At 34.4% G+C, this 21,428-nt stretch overlaps 1 protein-coding gene across 11 annotated transcripts in view; it reads left to right on the top strand.

Moving 5' to 3' along the window:
* Window positions 1-21,428, top strand: part of SYCP1 (synaptonemal complex protein 1) — a 148,336-nt gene that overhangs the window by 17,347 nt on the left and 109,561 nt on the right. For all 11 annotated transcript variants that reach the window (XM_054463152.2, XM_054463103.2, XM_054463120.2 and 8 more), the window contains 7 exons: window positions 3,773-3,831; window positions 5,362-5,431; window positions 6,028-6,101; window positions 7,372-7,480; window positions 14,723-14,817; window positions 15,316-15,500; window positions 16,814-16,881. In XM_054463152.2, the coding sequence (XP_054319127.1) occupies window positions 3,773-3,831; window positions 5,362-5,431; window positions 6,028-6,101; window positions 7,372-7,480; window positions 14,723-14,817; window positions 15,316-15,500; window positions 16,814-16,881 (660 nt within the window). The remainder of the gene's footprint in view (window positions 1-3,772; window positions 3,832-5,361; window positions 5,432-6,027; window positions 6,102-7,371; window positions 7,481-14,722; window positions 14,818-15,315; window positions 15,501-16,813; window positions 16,882-21,428) is intronic.

Genomic DNA, 21,428 nt, shown 5'->3' with positions numbered 1-21,428 from the left:
TATGGTATATCTTTATCCATTTACTTTTATTCTAGATGTGATTTTACATTTAAAGTGAGTTTCTTATAGACAGCATGTAGTTGGGTATTTTTTTTTGATCCACTCTGACAATCTCTTAGTTGGTCATTTAGACTATTGTCACTCAAAGTGATTATTGATATAGTTGGATTATTATCTACCACATTTATTACTGTTTTTCTATTTGTTGTCCTGTTCTTTGTTCCTATTTTTGTCTTTTACTCTTTTTATGCTATTTGTGGTTTTAATTGAGCATTTTATGTGATTCCATTTTCTCTCCTTTCTTAGAAATATTAGTTATACTTCTATTTTTACTTTTTAAAGTGATTTCACTAGAGTTTGCAATATATATTTACAGTAATCCAAGTCGACTTTCAAATAACCCTCTGCTGCTTCAAGGTTACAATGAGTACCTTATAATTCTTTTCTCCCATCTTTTTTTTTTTCTTTTTTTTTGGATACAGAGTCTTGTTCTATTGCCCAGATTGGAGTGCAGTGGTGCCATCTCAGTTCACCGCAACCTCCACCTTCTAGGGTCAAGTGATTCTCGTGCTTCAACCTCCTGAGTAGCTGAAATTACAGGTGCCCACCACCAAGCCCGGCTAATTTTTGTATTTTCAGTAGTGACGGGGTTTTGTCATGTTGGCCAGGCTGGTCTTGAACTCTTGACCTCAAGTGATTCACCCTCCTCTGCCTCCCAAAGTGCTGGGATTATAGGCTTGAGCCACCAGGCCCGGCTGGCCTCCTCCCATCTTTTGTATCATTGCTGTCATTAATTTCTTTTATGTAAAGCATAAATAAGCATTTATAATCTAATACATTGATGTTATTTTTTTGGTTTGTTTTTTTGTTTTTTGAGGCAGAGTCTCATTCTGTTGCCCAGGCTGGAGTGCAGTGGCATGATCCTGGCTCACTGCAACCTCCGCCTCCTGGGTTCAAGTGATTCTCCTGCCTCAGCCTCCTGAGTAGCTGGTATTACAGGCATGTGCAATGACACCCTGCTAATTTTTGTATGTTTAGTAGAGATTGAGTTTCGCCATGTTGGCCAGACTGGTCTTGAACTCCTGACCTCAAGTGATCCAACTGCCTTGGCCTCCCAAAGTGCTGGGATTACAGGTGTGAGCCACTGCGCCTGGCCCATTATTGGTATTACTATTTTTGACAAACTTGTATGTTAGATCAATTAAGAATGAGAAAAATAAGTTATTTAGCCTTCACTTCTTTCTGCATTGATGCTCTTTTTTTCTTTCTTTTTCTTTTTTTTTGGTAGAGATGGGGTCTTGCTATGTTATCCAGGCTGGTTTTGAACTTCTGGCCTCAAGTGATCCTCCCACTTTGGCCTCCCAAAGCACTGGGATTACAGATGTGAGCCACTGAGACTAGCTGTTGCTCTTTTTTTTCTTTGTAGAGATCTGAATTTCTTACATAAATCATTTTCTTTCTCTTTAAATAATTTCTTTTAACATTTCTTGGAAGGCAGGTCTGCTGGCAACACATTCTGTCAACTTTTGTCAGAGAAAGTATTTCTTCACTTTTGAAGGATAGTTTCTCAAATTACAGAATTCTGTGTTGCTGGTTTTTTCTCTCAACATTTTAAATATTTTACTCCATTCTATTCTTGCCTGCGTGGTTTCTGAGGAGGAGTCAGATGTAATCTTTCTTTTTGCTCCTCTGTAGGTAAAATGTTTTTTTCCTCTAGCTTTATCTTTGATTTTCTGTAGTTTGAATGTAATATGCATAGGTGTAGTGTTTTTGGCATTTATCCTGCTTTCTGTTCTCTGAGCTTCCTGGATCTGTGACTTGGTGTCTGAAATTAATTTAGGGAAAATTCTCAGTCATTATTGTTACAAATTTTTTTAATGTTCCTTTTTCTCTTTCTTCTCCTTCTGGTATTCCCATTATACTTTTTGTAGTTGTCTCACAGTTCTTGGATATTCTGTTCTGTTCTTTCTAGTCTTTTTTCTCTTTGCCTTTGAGTTTTTGAGGTTTCTGTTGAAATATCTTCAACTTCAAAGATTTCTTTCCTCAGCTGTGTCTAGTCTACTAATAAGCCCTTCATTTCTTCGTTTTATTTTTTTTAGAGACAGCATCTTTCTATGTTATCTAGGCTGGTCTCCAACTCCTGGCCTCAAGTAATCATCTTGCCTGAGCCTTCTGAGTGGCTGGGATTATGGGAATGAGCCCCCACCACCCACAAGCCCTTCATTTCTGTTGCAGTGGTTTTGATCTGTAGCATTTTTGTTTTGAGTCATTCTTAGAATTTTCACCTATCTCTTTAAATTGCTTATCTATTCTTGTGTGATATCTACTTTATCTAATAGAGCCCTTAGTATATCAATCATAGTTTTTCTAAATTACTGGTCTGGGATAATTCTGACATCCTTAACTGTATCGGAGTCTGGTTCTGACGCTTGTCTTGTCTTGTCAAAGTGTATTTTTTGCCTTTTAGTATGCTTGTATTTTTATTGTTTTGGATAGCTACACATGATGTACTGGGTAAAGGAATTGTTGTAATGTGCTGGTAAAGTATAGGGGGACGAGTGTTCTGTAGACCTGTGGTTAGGTCTCAGTTTTTTAGCAAATTTTTGCCTCCAGATTATGAACTTCATACATACTTCTCAGCCCTTGCATCCTTCTCCTCCTTAGATGGGACAAGGTGGTAGAGTGGGCTGCAGTTGGGAATTTCCCATTTTCCATCTGGATGGCTAGAGGGGGATGGAGTTGGATATTTTCCTTACTTCACATGGAAGGCTAGAGCTGTCTGGAATTGGGTATTTCCCTTCCCCCAGGTTAGTTAGGCTTTGACAAATTCCCAGCAGATTTTGCTCTCCCAAGGGAGGCCTTGTTAAGAACGGGACACATTGGTGTAGTTCAAAACGGCTTTTCCTGTCAGAAGCACAAGGGGATGTTTTTCCTATGTTCATTGTGAGAAACCTGGTAGTGCTCCAGAAGGTTAAACTCACAAGAATCTGGGGCCTCTCTGATGACTGGGTCTCCACAGAGGTTTTTTTATTTTTATTTTTTGAGATAGAGTCTCGCTCTGTCGCCCAGCTCACTGCAACCTCTGCCTTCTGGGTTCAAGTGATTCTCATGTCTCAGCCTTCTGAGTAGCTGGGACTATAGGCGTGTGATACCATGCTTGGAGAATTTTTGTATTTTTAGTAGAGATGGGGTTTTACCACGTTGGCCAGGGTGGTCTTGAACTCCTGGCATCAAGCAACCTGCCAACCTCTGCCTCCCAAAGTGCTAGGATTACAGGCGTGAGCCACCACACCTAGCCTCCACAGAGTGTATCTCTCAGATTTGTTTACACTGAATTTCCAGCAATGTGTCAATTATAGTTCAGGTTTTCTTTCCCTGACTCTGGTTCCCACAGAGTTTTCTGCTTATGGGTTTCTGCCCTGGTAAGTTGTAATTCTCTCTGTGTTTGCCTGTCTCTCCAATTTTGGGGTAGTAGTTTGCCCTGCGACTTTACTTCTCTTAAGGATCTGAGAAGAGTTGTTAATTTTTTAGTTTGTTCAGCTTTTTACCTGTCATTAGGATGGAGCAGTGACTTCTAAGCTTCTTCACAACAGGCTGGACCCAAACAGCTTTTGATGCAACTTAAAAAGACCTAGTAATGATTTAGATAACCCAATGTTCATCATTAACACAGAATTTTAAATATTTTAATGTTTTCTGGAGGCATTTTGAGTATCGTCTTGTTGACATCTTATTTTAAAATTTAATCTTGAAATTTTTATATTAACAATAGATGAATATGAACGGGAAGAAACCAGGCAAGTTTATATGGATCTAAATAATAACATTGAGGTGAGTGTTAATGAAATCTGAGTATTTTAAACATAGGAATTTCTGAGCAAATTAGAGGGATTGCTACAAAGATATGGACAACTATTCTTACTAAAAAGATTATTATTTATTTGTTGATATATTATTGTATCACTAATAAAATTCCTAAGGTTCTATACTATAAGCATTAATGTTTTGTTATGTAGGAGCTTTTTGATTTACATGTTAGTGACATCGCTTAATTTATCAAATATTTACTGACTCTTGTCAGAAATCAGCACATTGTGACACATAACCATTAATTTGAAAACATATAAAGTATTATTCATCTGTGTCTGGCTTCTGTTTACCTTTGTTTTCTCATCTCCTGTCATTGTCCACTTTGCTTTTCTGCTATAGTCACTCTTTTATGTTTCTCAAATTTGCCAAGGTCTTTCTGATTGTGGTTCTTTGAATTTGTACCCTTTTCAGAACTTTTATGTCTAAGATCTTATGCACATTTCTAAACTTCATTCTGCTTTTTTGTTATTCTCGCCTTAATACTTTATCTAAAATTTCTATTTGATTATTCTATATATATCCACCTCATTTAACTTTTCTGAAGAGCACGTAAAGCTACATGGCATTTATTTGATATATGTATGTGTGTGTGTGTGTTTGTGTATTTGTATTCTTTTTTACACTTTATTGTAAGTTCCAGTAGGGTAGAGACTTTGTCTTCTTTTTGTTTTTTTTTTTTTTTTTTTTTGAGACAGACTCTCGCTCTGTCGCCCAGGCTGGAGTGCAGTGGCGCAATCTCGGCTCACTGCAAGCTCCGCCTCCCGGGTTCACGCCATTCTCCTGCCTCAGCCTCCGGAGTAGCTGGGACTACAGGGGCCCGCCACTACGCCCGGATAATTTTTTGTATTTTTAGTGGAGACGGGGTTTCACCGTGTTAGCCAGGATGGTGTCGATCTCCTGACCTCGTGATCCGCCCGCCTCGGCCTCCCAAAGTGCTGGGATTACAGGCGTGAGCCACCGCGCCCGGCCGAGACTTTGTCTTCTATCCCTATTGCCTAAAACAGTTCCTGGCACATAATAGGCACTCAGTAATTAATTAATTAATTAACCTGATTTTACAAAGCAAGATTTGTTGAATGCTGAATGAACACATGCTGCCAGATGATGGAAGTGTAACTTTGGATTCACGGGGAGAGGCCTCACATTAGTGGAGAAGACATAAATAAATAAGCACAAATAAATATAAAATTACAGATTTTGATACATGCTATTAAGTAAATGGCTGGTGTACCAACAATCCATTTGCTGCTATTTTGTATTGTATAACATGTTGCCAGTGCATTTAAGCATCTGGGAAACTAACATAAGGCCCTCTTAATACATTTTTAGTAAGTAATTCAAATTACAGTGTTTTAGTTATTCCAAATTGTGTGGTTTTAAATTTAATGATCACATTATACAAATTCACATGATATAATGTTTTCATAGTTTGAAGAAAGCTATTTAAAAAAATTTAAGTATGATTCTTAAAAGTTAAACTTTATATTTCAGAAAATGATAACAGCTTTCGAGGAACTTCGTGTGCAAGCTGAGAATTCCAGACTGGAAATGCATTTTAAGTGTAGGTATAGGCATCTTACTTAATTTTTATATTACTGTTTTGCTATTTATATTTTTATCAGATTCCATTAATGTTTTCATCTCTTTAGCCTGATGCTCTCAATTATTTTCTATTTTCTTTATTTCTGTAAGCCCCTCTAAATCTTGTGGAATGTGGCAGGGAATTAATATTTGTTAAAAATAGTTTTGGGCTTTAAAACTACATCTTTCATGAAATCAAACTAATTTTATTTTTTTTTTAGAAATGTGATTTGGTCTCTTTTTACATATCTTGGCATAGTATGCATGTTAAAATAATTGTATATGTATCATATTATATATATTTAAAACCTGTTGTTTCAGATTAGTGTGTTTTAGAGAATAAACTTTTATATATAAGAATTGTAGAATTTTAGGTTGTTATAACTGGTATTATTTATATTTACTATTTTACTAAACAGAAAGGAAGAAAACAGCAATATTAGCTCATTACAAACTTTTAGTTTAATATAATTTAGAGATAAATAAGGAGGTGAAATAAACTTTAAATTTTGTTTGTAATAGAAATGTTATACAATTATGTTATGACATTACAGTATATTTGTTTTATTTTTAAAGTAAAGGAAGATTATGAAAAAATCCAACACCTTGAACAAGAATACAAGAAGGAAATAAATGACAAGGAAAAGCAGGTGTTTTAAAAAACCAACTCTTTGTATTCTTTATATTTGCTAATTCATTAAAAACTTAAAATTTCAAAGGAAGTTTATATTTGCTGAATGTATGATAAATTCCTATGAGAGAATTTTAATATTATACATATATAAATATTTAGCCTTTAGACTCACTTAATTTTCATTGACTCAAATATGTACTCACTCTAGCTTTTTTGTGTTTTAATCAATTATTCTTCTATAATATTTATATCAGTGGGTAATAGGATATTGCCTCAAAATATATTATTTTGTGAGGACTTTTGTTCAGACAAAAACTTCATGAAATGTATAGGTGATCATTGACTACTCAACTTACATTTTGCAGTTTGTTTTGAAATGTGCTATTCATAATACCAATGAAGAGGAACTAAAACATTCTGTTGCGTCTTTCTTTTTTCTTTTTTAGCCTAAGAAAACAAGACACAGATGTTTTTTATATTAATGTCATGTAGTGGAAGACTTGAAAATGTTAACTCTATATCCTTAGGCATTCACAAGAGTGTTTCAGATTATTATTATGCCATCTCTATCAGTTTCAAGTCTTCTGCTTCCCAAATGGAAAGCAATATATATAATAGAATCCTCTTCTATTTCTCACTATATTTGCAGTTTTTCTTGTCTAATTTGCCACAAGATGTCTTCTAATATGGTTAACAGGGATATCTACTTAATAATTTAAAAAATTAATTCACAGTACAGAGAGGATAATAAAAACCACAAAAATAGAGTGAAGTACTGAAGTGCTTTTTGGAGTCCTAGGTGCATGGGCAGAGCTTACAGATTGTTGGGCTTCCTTGTAAAATGATGGCATGGCCAGCTAGTGTTTTTGCTGAGGACTTCTAAATGTCGTTATTTGTAACACTTTTTTTGCTGGGGGTTTCTAAATTCTTGCTTGTGGATATAAACTTGGCTGATGGCATTCTGGAGCTGAATTGGGCAGGATAGCAAAGACAGACTGAATCTTACCATTATATATGTTGACTTTTCCATTATATATACCCCCACCCATCCCTGTGCCTGGAATACCCATGTTTAGAGATTGCCTTTTTCAATTTGATATGCCACTGTCTCTTACAAAGGTAATAGGGCCAGTTCTCTGACTACATTGGCTGCCAGGGAGTAGAGACCAGGGTGGGAGGGTTAAGTGGACCAGCTGACAAGTACATAAAATAATTGTAGGTATTATAAATGTTAAGGTGTCATATTTAACTTTTTATATTGATAATGTATTATTTAAATATTTTAGGTATCACTACTATTGATCCAAATCACTGAGAAAGAAAATAAAATGAAAGATTTAACATTTCTGCTAGAGGAATCCAGAGATAAAGTTAATCAATTAGAGGAAAAGACAAGTAAGAGTTTATATAAGATAATACAATGTGCCTTATGTATTCCTCTTGTTATGTTCTAAATGTTGACTTTCATTACAAGTTTGTTGTAATGCTTTCTAGTACTGTACTTCTCAATCTGAGTTGGTTTGGTTGGAGGAGGGCATAATAGATTAACCTGGGGAGCTTTTGTAAAATACATGTACTCTTCTTTTCCCTTTTCCATGCTCTTATCTTTTTCAAATGTTTCAACTATATGCTCCACAGAGACAGAGACCTTGTCTTTTTTGTTCACTGACTTGGAACTGTTGCATTCCAAGTGCCGAGAACAGTGCCTGGCACATATAAGGCACTCAAAATTAATAATATTATTATTTTTTTGAGATGGAGTCTCACTCTATCACCCAGGCTGGAGTGCAGTGGCACAATCTTGGCTCACTGCAACCTCTGCCTCCCGAGTTCAAGCGATTCTCCTGCTTGAGCCTCCCTAGTAGCTGGGACTATAGGTGTATACCACCACGCCCGGCTAATTTTTGTATTTTCCTGGAGACAAGGTTTCGCCTTGTTGGCCAGGCTGATCTCGAACTCCTGACCTCAGTTGGTCCACTCGCCTCAGCCTCCCAAAGTTCTGGGATTACAGGCGTGAGCCACTGCGCCTAGCAAAAATTATTTTTTGAATGAACAAATCATATGAGAGCACGATGGAGAGAGTTACTAATTTTTCCCAGAGAGAGACCTTTAGAAAGGCATTAGGGAAAAACTGTTGAACTGTTTAAAAGTTTACTAGACAGTGAACTGGAGGAGACAATACAGGTGGAATAAATGGCTTGTGCAAGTCATGGAAGTAGGAATGTTAGGGTATATTTTTAGTAAACTGACTGGTGTGGCAATATCTTATTGAACTCAGACAGATGAAATTGTAAAAGATTTGGATCCCTTTATGAAGGATCCTGAGTGTTATGTCATGTTTAGACTGTCTTATTAGGGAATATTTTTCAAACTTTTTTAACGACAGGACACTTAGAAGGCATAGCGTTTGTGAAACACCATGCACCTTCCAGAGCATTATAGGGATATTATGGCATTTGTTGTTTTTCTATTGTTCAAAACATTCTCTTGTCTTCACATGGCAAATAATTATCTGGTTTCTGCCAATCTATACCTGCTAATTTCGTCTTACTGTCATTACTATATGATATACTCCAGATACATTGAAATAATTTAACTTCACCTATATTTTATGCTCTTTTGATCCCACCCCATGCTTTTGGCTACTTCCTGTACTCAAAATGAATCTCTTCTCTCCATCCCAAGTCTGTTGGCTAAATTCTTAGTAAGGGCATAAACATTACCTGTTTGTCCCCTGTGACTAGGAGTGTCTTGAGGAGGGATTGGGTCTTAAATATCTTTGTACCTGTAGTGCCCAGTATATGGTTTTGCACATAATACGAGTTCAATAGTTGGATGAATGAAATAATATTTAATCTTATCATATAAACTGAAAAAAGTAATAAATAACTGTAATTCTATATGATTTCTGTAGACTCATACCCACTGAAGTGTGTTCATTTAAGTGACTTTTCATTGTTTTCCATAGGTATGTATCTTCCACTTGTTTTTCTCTGTGTTCAGTGTGGATATTTTTTACTGATCTGTTATCTAATCCTGGCTGTGATGTGTCTAATTTGCTTTAAACCTATCTACTGAATTTTTTTTTTTTGAATTCTTAACTTTAAATGAATCATGTATTTTTCATTTTGAAGTTTCCATTTGATTACTTAAGAGTCCAATTTTGTGGTTAAGTTTTCTCCTCTTTTAAAAATCTCATTTTTTACCTCTTAAATATATATTCATCATTGATATTTTATAGCTATTCTCTGTTTATTTCAATATATGTCTCATCTGTTGGTTTATTTCTATTGTTTCTTTTTTAAAACTATGGTAAAATACGTGTAACATAAAATTTACCATCTTAATCATATTTAAGTGTCCAGTTCTATAGCATTAAGTATGTTCACATTGTTATGCAACCATAACCACCATCTGTCTTCTCCAAGAACTCACCATCCAAGAACTCTTTTCATCTTGCAAAATGGAAACTCTGTACCCATTGAAAAATAACATTCCATTCCCTTCTTCCTGCAGCTTCTGGCAACCACCATTTGATTTTCTTTCTTTTTACTTTTTCTTTTTTATTTTGCTATTTGGGCATTTGTTCTTATCCTTTGGTGTGCCCAGTAATTTTTAAAATTAAATTCTGTACATTGTAATAAGAAAAATCTTGGAGCTTCCCGATGATATTGTCTTTTCTCTGCTGGAGAGAAATTAGGGGTGTGTTGGGCTGATTATCTGATTCCAGTTAGAGACTGAGCTAAATGAAAGGAAACTGGCCAAGTATATAAGGTTTTTCAAGTCTTCAATTTTGTTTCTTCAGCTCTTTGAGACCTCTCAAAAGTAAGCTGGCTTTTCTGTACCTTAGCAACAGGCCTCTGCCTGGTTTAAGACAGCATCTTAGTCTTTTGCTTATGCCCAGATCGGCAGATGTCAGTTGTACTTTGTCAGTTCACTTTCAGCAGTTTTAAGAATCTTAGCCCATTTAGTCCTTTTATGTCATTCTGTCTTTTCTGGTTGTTTCCAGCGTGAGAGTTGGTATGCTACTAACTACTCCACCCTGCCTAGAAATATTCATTTAAATTAATTACGATCAACTAATTTTTGTTTTCCTTTTTAATGTTTGCTTATTACCTAATTTATTTTGTCACTTGCTAATAATGGTTCCTAAAGAGTATTAATTATCAAAAATTTAAGTAGATAACAATCATATTTTACATGATTTCATTATTTCTTATGGCTGAACAGTACTCCAATTTGTATATATTTCTTTATCCAGTCATCTGTTGATGAACACTGGTTGATTCCATATTGCTATTGTGAATAGTGCTACAATATGTGTGTTTTAGTTCTATAGACAGGACATTATTATTACTGTTTTATACAGGCAATATTTATTTCATTTTACCCATGTATTTTTTTCAATTTCTTTGCTCTTTTTTTCGTATCTTAAACTTTTCATTCAGACCATTTTCTTTCTGTTTTAAAGAGGAATATTTAGAATCTCCTTTAGTGAGAATATGTTTGTGATTAGCTGTCATAAATTCCATTTGTCTGAAAATTTGTTTATTCATTCTCATCCATAAAGGATATGTTTGCGTGATATGTCTTTCTAGGTTGGCACACTACATTATTTCTAGATATTTCTTTTAGCCCATGGAAGGTATTCTTCCTTCCTTCCTTCCTTCCTTTCTAGATGGAGTCTTGCTTTGTTGCCCAGGCTGGAGTGCAGTGGCACAATCATGCCTTCAAGTGATCCTCCCAACCCAACCTCCTGAGTAGCTGGGATACAGGCAGATGCCACCACACCTGGCTAATTTTAACATTTTTTGTAGAGACAGGGTTTCACTGTGTTGCCCAGGATGGTCTCAAACTCCTGGGCTCTAGCGATCTTTCTGCCTTGGCTTCCCAAAGTCCTGGGATTACAGATGTGAACCACCACGCCTGGCTTACTTTGTTGATTTTAAGAAGTCAGTAATATCTTTTCCCTCTCTTATGGATTTTCAGGTTTTCTTCATGTTCGATTTTTAGCATTTACAGTATAATATGTTAACTCATACGCTTAGTTTTGTTTAATAGCTTCTTCAATCTGTAAATTACTGTCTGTTACTATTGTTTCTTGGAAATTCTCAACAATAATCTCTTCAGATATTGTATTTGCTCTACTTCTGTTTCCTCATTTTCTGAGTAAGAAAAAAATGTTGAGGAAAAAACCCGTGTTGCATCTTGGGAGGCTGAGGTGGAAGGATCACTTGAGCCCAGGAGTTCGAGGTTACAGTGAGCTATGATTGCTCCATTGCACTCCAGCCTGGGTGGCAGAGTGAGACCCTATCTCAAAACAAACAAACAAACAAACAAACCAAACAAAACCAAACCCAAAACCAAAATAAAAACCTACATTAATTTTTGAACACTTCTTTGACTCAATCTTTTTTCTGTTTCAAAAGTTTTGCCTTTCTATACCTTATCCTAATTTCTTTTTACCTATATTGTAATTCACTAATTTTCTTCTCTTTTATTTCTCACACATTATGAAATTCCTCCATTTTATTTTTAGTTACTAAGATGTTTATTTTAAGATGTTATTCTTCTTTTTCTAATCTGCCATTCTACTTTGTCTAGTTGTCTATTTCTTCTTATTTTCAAGATTGTCTTTTCTTTAAATATACAAACCATAGCTGTTTTATAGTCCTTTTCTGATTTTTTTATTTTAAATGTTTGTAATTCTCATTCTGTCTTGTTTAAGATAGTTTTTAGTCAAAGTGCCTTGTTTGCTTGTGTGCCTTTTTTTTTTTGACTTTGTGCTCATTTTTTTTATTTGAAAAAAAAGATTACTTGTAGGAATAAGTTAAGGCCTGCTTAACATCCCCCTGGGAGGATTTGCTTTTTTTCCCCCCATGTACATGATATTTCTATCCATTTGGGACAAACTTAAGGCAGCTTGAAGGCTTGGGGTGTCCTGAACTACTCAGGTGATTTGAATCTGAGCTGCAAATCTGCCTGTGAGTTGGTTTACTTTTGCTTGCTCCTGACATCAAAACTGTCCCAACTTATTGTACAGAAGTTTACTTCTTAGACACCCTCTACCTTCTGTAATCTTTGGGTTTTCATATATCTTAAATTCTCTATCCCATCATATTTCAAACCAAAAGTCCAACTTTGCCAGGGTCTGCAAATGCCCTCTGGGCACAAACAAGTTTTGTGGTTACCTTACTTCTGTAGGTTTCTATTTTCTCTTCATTTTTGGCCTGGCAAATTCCTATTTTGTCAGGAGGTTAATGCTTTAATATTCTTAATATTTGATCTTGAATTTTTATTCCCTTTTACAGGAGTGTTTAAATGACAAAGCTCATCATTATCCCTTTGGAGTTTTCAGTTTCGATTTTATGTATTACTTCTAGTAGTTTTATTGATTTACTGATATCTTCCTTTAGTTTACAAAGTATGTGATAATACCTACTTTTAAATTTCATAGCCAATAATTCTAAAATATGAAATCTTTGCAGATCTAAGTTGGCCTTTTGTTCATTTTGCTGACTGTTCATGGTGCTTTGTTTCCCGTTGTGTTTGTTGATTGTGAGGTCATGTAACTTTATTTGTGGAAATTCTTTAAGGCCTGGATTAGCAGTATATTAGGCCTGGAGAAAATTTGCATATTCCATTTTCTAGGATCCTGGGGAAACTTAGGAGCACTTCAAATTAAATTTTGGCTTGGAGATCTTTGGAAAATTCTGGCAGTATATTCCGTTCCCATACATGCCTAAGGGCTAGTTTGTGCTTATGATTTTTCAGAGGAGATATTTATCACCAGACCATAAGAAATAGTATCATAATGGACACCACAATCATTAGTCAACATTTCCCTCACCAGGCTGGAGTGCAGTGGTACAATCTTGGCTCACTGCAACCTCCGCCTTCCTGGTTCAGGTGATTCTCCTGCCTCAGCCTCCCCAGTAGCTGGGACTACAGGTGCGCACCACCATGCCCACCTAATTTTTGTATTTTTAGTAGAGACGGGGTTTCACCATGTTGGCCAGGATGGTCTCAAACTCCTGACCTCATAATCCGCCTGCCTCGGCCTCCCAAAGTGCTGGGATCACAGGCATGGCCTCTGGGCCCGGCCCAGATTTACTTTTTCTATTTTTTCCCCAGAGTTGGACCAATGACCCTTTCATCCTATGTAGTTTTTTCAGAGTGGAATTTAAAAAATATAAACTTGGCACGTACTTCTGTTGCTTAACATCCTTTATTGTTTTGCGTGGTCTTCATGAATTATGAACCAGAAGACTCTGAACAAGTTATATAAGTCCTGTTATGATCATGTCCTTGTTATGTTTCCAATCATATCTCCTGTGACTTATTCATTATAGTTCAAGCCTTATGCTCCTAAAATACATTTTCTTTAGACGCCAGAACATGTCATTCTATCTCTTCTGTGTTTTCCTTTGTACGTGCTCTTACACTTGCCCGTGACCTTTTCTCTCCTAACTCCCATTACCTTTGCTAATTTAATTCTTACTGTCTTTCAAATGTTTCAACTCAGCAGCTACTTTCTTGAAGTCTTTAAACTTTTTCTGTCTCCCTGTACCTCTAACCCTGACTGATCTTATTTGGCTTAGGTATCCCCTCTATGTAAACTCCCAGAACTTCTAGTGAGTACCCATCAGCACAATCATTGTTTATTTGCCTGCCTGACCAATATATTGTAAATTATCATGAATATTAGGGTCCAGTTTCTACCATATATCACCATTATCGTCATCTTAATAGCAGTTATCATTTATTGATTATAGATTAGACACTGTGTTTAAGCATTTTAAGTTGCATTATCTTGTTTAATTCTAACAGCAGGTGACTCTTCATAATATGAATAATTATCATTATTCTAATATGCCAGGTGGGAAAAGTAGTCAGACTGGTTAAGTATCATGCCCGAGGCCAGGTAGCTTAGTAAAAGGAAATCATATAATTTGAATTCAGAGAATATAATGAACTTCTTTTTTCTCCTATTGTTTTTATGATGTTTAAAAATGAGTGCACAAATATAAAACATATAGACTAGTACCTGAGACTTAGTATTTATTAAAAATGGGCTCTTAAGTGGAGTCGAAAGCTTTTATTTATCATTTAATAAATGGAGTATTTTGAAAAATAAAAAAATCAAGATAATCAATAATGAAAATAAAATCGTGAATAATTTTACCATCGGGAGATAAATTACTTTTCATATTTTAGTGTGTATCTTTTCCTTTTGCATGCAGTGTTTAAATATTGTTTTAAACTCACTCTTTTTATTCTATATTTTATGATATCCAAATTAATAATCAATCAATAAAATTTGTATTACACTTTCAGTGGCTACATGGTATACCATCCCATATATGTCTACTTTTGGATATTTAGGTTGTTTCTAGTGTTTTGCTATTATAAAAAATGTAAATCCTTAAATATTTATTTTTGAGTTATTGGGAGATAACAGTCTTGAAAAGTCAATAAAACTTGATGGTGACCAATATTTGTGTGTCTATATTTGCATATTTCCCCCTCATTTTGGACTATTATCTAATGGAGGAAAAAGACTAATTGTCACAAATAATAGTTTTCTTGGTATATATCTTCTGCTAAGTACTAGCTATTTATAACTTTCTCTTTTAGAATTACAGAGTGAAAACTTAAAACAATCAATTGAGAAGCAGCATCATTTGACTAAAGAACTAGAAGATATTAAAGTGTCATTACAAAGAAGTGTGGTATGATTTAAAAACTCATTAGTGTGTAATAAGTCTCACACTATCAATCAGTCAACAAATATTATTAAATACTAATACAATGTACAAGGACCTGGAGTTTCAAATAGTTAGAGAAGACACAATCCTAGTCTGCAAAATGCTATAGTTTAGAGACATTGCATAAAAACACATCAAAAGTATAATTAAAATACAAGACCCTGGACAGGTGACAACAGGGTGGTTTAGGTAATAAATTAATAGTTCTAAGAATTGAAAGAACAGTATGGCTGGGTTGGCTAGGAAGGCTCCATGGAGGAGCTGGAACTATAGGTGGGATTTGGAGAACAGAGAATTGAAATAAGAGTAGTGGGTGGGCATTCCAGGATAGGGAGGAGGAATAATAGTTAGGAAAATATGAGGGTGGGAAAGGGGCAGTAAATGTATAGAAGCAGATGAGTTCAGCTTTTTTGGTTAAGGCCTTTGGATCATTGCTCTTATTTTATACTTTATTTCATTTAGGGTACTCAAAAGGCTTTAGAGGAAGATTTACAGATAGCAACAAAAACAATTTGTCAGCTAACTGAAGAAAAAGAAGCTCAAATGGAAGAATCTAATAAAGCTAGAGCTGCTCATTCGTTTGTGGTTACTGAATTTGAAACTACTGTCTGCAGCTTGAAAGAATTATTGAGAACAGAACAGCAAAGGTAAAATATTTATTATTTTTAATACTAAAATAAGTGAATAAAAAAGTTTACTTTTAATATTCAATGCCATTTTCTTTGCATAGCCAACTGATGTGTAATTCATATAACAACTGTAGTCAGGTCTCTTATGTATAAAGTGGGAATACATTTTAAAAGTTTCTTTGGATAGACAGATATCTTAGGAAAAGATGTAAAAGAAGATGTTCTCTAGGATAGTTCTCATGTATGCTTTGCCATAGAATTTAGTTTATATACAGAAACTCATGGATGGTTGATGCAGTGATATGATATATTTAATGACTCTGTAGATTATTATTAGCTTCCTAGAAGTACTTCCAGGCTGTAGGGTTTATCTTACTGAGGTCTGTAGACCTTTCTGATTTATAAATTTAGCAGCTAGCCTGGCATAGGTAAGTACTACTCTATGTTTATTAAATTAACTAATTAATCAGTATCAATTTAATTAATATAATTAATTATGATTAACTTATTAAATAAATGGTTTAACAAATGTGATTACATAAAAAATAAACTAGTATTTTCATTTCATCTGAATAGCAGTTTTTCTAACACTTGAGTGTTAAAGACTCTATTTTTTACTACTCTATATTAAGGAAATATTTATATAAAGCTGTGTTAAGAGGCCTAGATAATTATTTTTTGTTTCATTAGCATTAGGGTTAATTAACTTTGGTAGGATAAAGGAGAACAGGTTTCTCTCTGAAGCCATAGCCAGGGCCTAGCAATATTTTTTGTCCGTTGCTTGTGCATGGTGAGGGAAAAGCTAGCCTTTCTAGCTCCCCTAATTTATATAATTTTGATTGACCTATCCAGTGATTTTTCATTTTTAAAATGGTAGGTTACCTAAGATTCCTCTATCCCTATTACCTCAGTTTTATACTTTGAGGAAACAGAAAGCCAGAGAAGTTAACCAAATTATACATGTTCTCATAATTATATTGTTCCTAAGGCAGAATTCAGTATAACAGTAGTTACATACTCAATTTCTTTCAGAGTTCTAGGATGCGTTAATCTGATTATCATCAACAGCTAAGAGAAAACTTATACCATAAGCTTTAAGGTATATCTATGTATATTACATAAATGTAATATACAATTATGTATTTCTAATAGTAATATCTTATTTTAAAATGTTACACTATATGGTGCAGAGTAGGTACTTAATAACTGTTTAACAATCCAGTGGGTGAATCTATTCTAAGATATATCGTTGCTAAATTGTACCAATTTTAGTTATGAGATGAATTCTGACTAAAATAATATTTTGTATTGAAAATTATATATTTTACAAGATTGGAAAAAAATGAAGATCGGTTGAAAATACTTACCATGGAGCTTCAAAAGAAATCAAGTGAACTGGGTAAGACCTACAGAATAATGTGTGTACTTTAATAATATTAACTTATTATAGAATCATAAACACTCTTTTGAAATAAAATATAATTTCCCCTCTGTCATTTGCCAGTAGAGATTGCTTGATAATATTTTTATTTCCATATTTGAAGGTAGAAAATTTAAACCTTAAGAAAGACTATTTTATTCAGTTTTATTATGCAGTTAATAGCTATTTAGAAGTGTGGGGAGCCTAAGAGAGGTCTGAGGCTCCTAACAGAATACAACTAAGAGAAGTTGATATTCTGTTTTCTCTATTTTAGGATTCAGAGACCTTAATAATTCTTAGTGAGAAATGTCTGTTATTGTTTAATTGAATTTTGAAATTTCATTGCTTTGTTGTGTTACATTATGTACTATTCACAGGAAAATGTGATCCTATTTTATCGTAAGGTGTTATTAAAATTAAACAACTTTCATGGCCGTGAGAGAGACATTCTCTACAGTAGTTATTTTATAATTTATGGCCATGTAATTAGATAATTCTAATAACCTATGCTTCATATTCATAAATCTTCATATCTATAAATGTGGAAAATTACAAAGAATAAAATATTTTCCAATTTTAGTGAAAAAATATTTTTTATAAATGAAAAATATTCATGAATTGGCAAATATTTTATAAAATATTTTCATAACTTTATGTAAGCTTTATTATTAGATTTAAATACTTGTATAATTAAAATAATTGTCAACTAAAATATTATCTAGTATCTGAAATGTGTGCTTTACATTTCACAAGTAGTTAGGTTGTTTGGTTGAACTTTTGGACCATATTTATACTTTGTTTTTTTGTGAGGCTTAATTTTCCACTATAGATTAACCCTTTATCATCTAAAATTGTACTATCAAATGCAAATAATTTTATCTTCTTAGGATAACTTTAAATTAGAATGGTTATAATATAGACCATTCCATTTTTTATTCTTCCTTTGAGCATAAAGTACTGTTTTAAATCATTATATATACCTATACTTACTTTTTAAAAAATTATTATTATACTTTAAATTCTAGGGTACATGTGCACAATGTGTAGTTTTGTTGTATAGGTATACATGTGCCACGTTGGTTTGCTGCACCCCTCAACTCGTCATTAACATTAGGTATTTTCCCTAATGCTATCCCTCCCCTAGCCCCCCATCCCCCAACAGGTCCTGGTGTGTGAGGTTCCCCTCCCTGTGTCCATGTGTTCTCATTGTTCAACTCCCACTTATGAGTGAGAACATATGGTGTTTGGTTTTCTGTCCTTGTGATATTTTTGCTGAGAATGATGGTTACCACCTTCATCCATGTCCTTGCAAAGCACATGAATTCATCCTTTTTTGTGGCTGCATAGTATTCCATGGTGTATATGTGCCACATTTTCTTTATCCAGTCTATCATTGATGGACATTTGGGTTGGTTCCAAGTCTTTGCTATTGTGAATAGTGCTGCAATAAACATACGTGTGCATGTGTCTTTATAATAGCATGATTTATAATCCTTTGGGTATATACCCAGTAGTGGGATTGCTGGGTCAAATGGTATTTCTAGTTCTAGATCCTTGAGGAATCTCCTCACTGTCTTCCACAATGGTTGAACTAATTTACACTCCCACCAACGGTGTAAAAGCGTTCCTATTTCTCCACATCCTTTCCAGCATCTGTTGTTTCCTGACTTTTTAATGATCGCCATTCTAACTGGTGTGAGATGGTATCTCATTGTAGTTTTGATTTGCATTTCTCTGATGACCAGTGATGATGAGCATTTTTTCATGTGTCTTTTGGCTGCATAAATGTCTTCTTTTAAGAAGTGTCTGTTCGTATCCTCTGCTCACTTTTTGGTGGGGTTTTTGTTTTTTTCTTGTAAACTTGTTTAAGCTCTTTATAGATTCTGGATATTAGCCCTTTGTCAGATGAGTAGATTGAAAAAATTTTCTCCCATTCTGTAGGTTGCCTGTTCACTCTGATGGTAGTTTCTTTTGCTGTGCAGAAGCTCTTTCATTTAATTAGATCCCATTTGTCAATTTTGGCTTTTGTTGCCATTGCTTTGGTGTTTTAGTCATGAAGTCTTTGCCCATGCCTATGTCCTGAATGGTATTACCTAGGTTTTCTTCTAGGGTTTTTATGGTATTAGGTCTTACCTTTAAGTCTTTAATCCATCTGAGTTAATTTTTGTATACCTATACTTATTTTCTTTAGAATTGTTTAATTTAATGTCTTAGGCTAAGGAATAATTTTGTTTCTTAAAATGTCTTTAATGGATATTTATTTGTAATAATTCAGTCTAATATTGAAATTAAGTGGCTGCTAGTTGTCATATTAAAAATGCAATTGTATTATACGATTTTCTCATAGTAGAGCAATATATTTTGACAAATTTGAAAAAAGTATTCTAGAATTGTGAAATAGAACCATGTGTGTTTTTTAGCATTGCCTTAGATGTTGTAGGAATGTATAGAAGTAAAATACCATCCTTTTGAGAAATCTCTGATTATTGTTGGAGAAAGCTGAAATACATAAAACCTTTAGAGTAATGGTGTCCAAAATGAAGGGGTGAGCAAAATTTCCTTTAGGGAAAGGGAAGAAAATATTAGAATTTCTATTTTTATTTATTTTTATGTTTTGACTATGTTTTATAATGAATACTATAATACATATTTATATTTTATAAATTTATATTTATAAACATTAATTTATAACATTGATTATACATTTATGTAAATATAAATATGCATTTGTATTTTATACATACTTATATATTTTGGGTGAATGCTCACAGATTTCTTATTGACGGAGGTATGTTAATACTGACACCAAGAGGAAGCCTAAGATAGCAATGTGTACTGCATAGTTGGAAAAGGCTTTATGGAAAAGGTAGATTTAAATTTAAAAGTAGACTTTAAGGCTTTGGATAGTTGTAGAGGATGAAGGAGTGTAGGAAACATCATGTGTAGGAAGGTAGTATTAACAATGACATAGGTACTCAACTTCTTTGGGTGACAATATAGTCTCAAAACCAGAAATCTTGAAGGATATTCTGTACTATTTATTCTCTTTCCCTTATGCTTTACTGCTAATTGGTTATCTGGTGCTCCTTAACACCTAACTCATAAAATATAACTAACTTAAAAGTTCCTCTTAACTATCATTTGAATCTTTTCCTTTTCTTGATTTCCACAGACCTAGAACAGTTCAATTCCTCATTTTCTCTTTCTTGGTTTTAGAGTTTCAGGATGCATGTAAAGAACATAATGGTACAAAAATTGTATTTGTAAGATTAATCATCAAACTGTGCTTCAGATTACCCCCATTTGTCCTAATCTTTATTCATCCCTTGCTATATTTAACTAAGCTTCTGTTTGCTTTGCCTTTCTTTAATAATCTTTTTTCTTAACCCAACAGCTCTCATTCCTCTTTGTTTCCTGGCTACACTTTACATTCTTCCTTGATGGTATTTTCTTAGGCTTACATCTTGGTTAAAGTGGTCTTCCATCATTTCCTCAGCAGTCTCAATCCTGAAAACACTTTTAACCTATGTACTGCTCAGATACAGCCTGCTCTATTCCTTGTATCTTTTAGGTCAGACATCTTTGACCAGTGCTATTACAGTTATAATAGCTTGAGAATCAGTCCTTTTCTTTCTAGGATAGCCACCTTTTGCTCATTTTCTACATTGCTGCTAGAGTGTTTCTTTAAATATACAAATCTGATTGTTTTATGTAGCAAATTTAAGAGGCATCTCATTGCCTAAGTTCAAACTACTTAGATATCAGTTATCTTTTCATTGTTCATTTAAAGAGCGGGAGTACCGCATACCAAGTGAGTTGAAGTCAACTGCAATAGGAAATCTTTGGCAAGTAATTTTTTCCCAGTTTCTTAACTTGTTACAGTTTTCTTTGCTGCTTCATGTGTTGCCCATCTTCAATTCAGTCTAATATTGCTGTAAATGTGTCTTATTCTTGTACTCATTTTTCCATATCTGGATCTATCTTTGCTTTCAATTTGGTATGTAACAGATTCCCCTCCTAGTATGTTCTATTGCTTCTGCTTTGATTAGATATATAATCTAATAACTATTGAACTAAGGCTTAGATGTTTATTCCTTATTTGGCCTTGGATATGTAATGAGGAATGTAACAGACATGGTCTTTGTTCTCATGAGGTTTGCACTCTTCTTGGAGAGACATACAAAACGAATAATCACAAATAAATATTTAATTATAAATTGGGATAAGTGCTATGAAGAAAATAAAAATGATGCAATGCGGTGGCTGCAATGGACTTTGTGGGCCAGTCCGCAGGCCTACAGGCAAGCGCATATGGGTGAGTGCCAGCTGTGGTGGTAGTGGCAGGCCTGGCTGACCCTTCATCAGGCACCCAGGAGGAGTGATTAGGTGCTAATGGTGGTGGATGGGGCAGTGTGATCCTTAGGCTCTTGGACAGTGTACTCAGGCACTTGAGGGAGCAGAGATAGTCCTGGTGGGCCTATCTTCAGGCTTGCCAGTTGTGTTTATAGGTGCTGGCTCTGGTGGGC

This window comes from Pongo pygmaeus, chromosome 1 (assembly GCF_028885625.2).
Source record: "Pongo pygmaeus isolate AG05252 chromosome 1, NHGRI_mPonPyg2-v2.0_pri, whole genome shotgun sequence".
NCBI lineage: Eukaryota > Metazoa > Chordata > Mammalia > Primates > Hominidae > Pongo > Pongo pygmaeus.
Note: the sequence above shows the minus strand (reverse complement) of the source record. Positions and strands in the feature narration are given on the sequence as shown.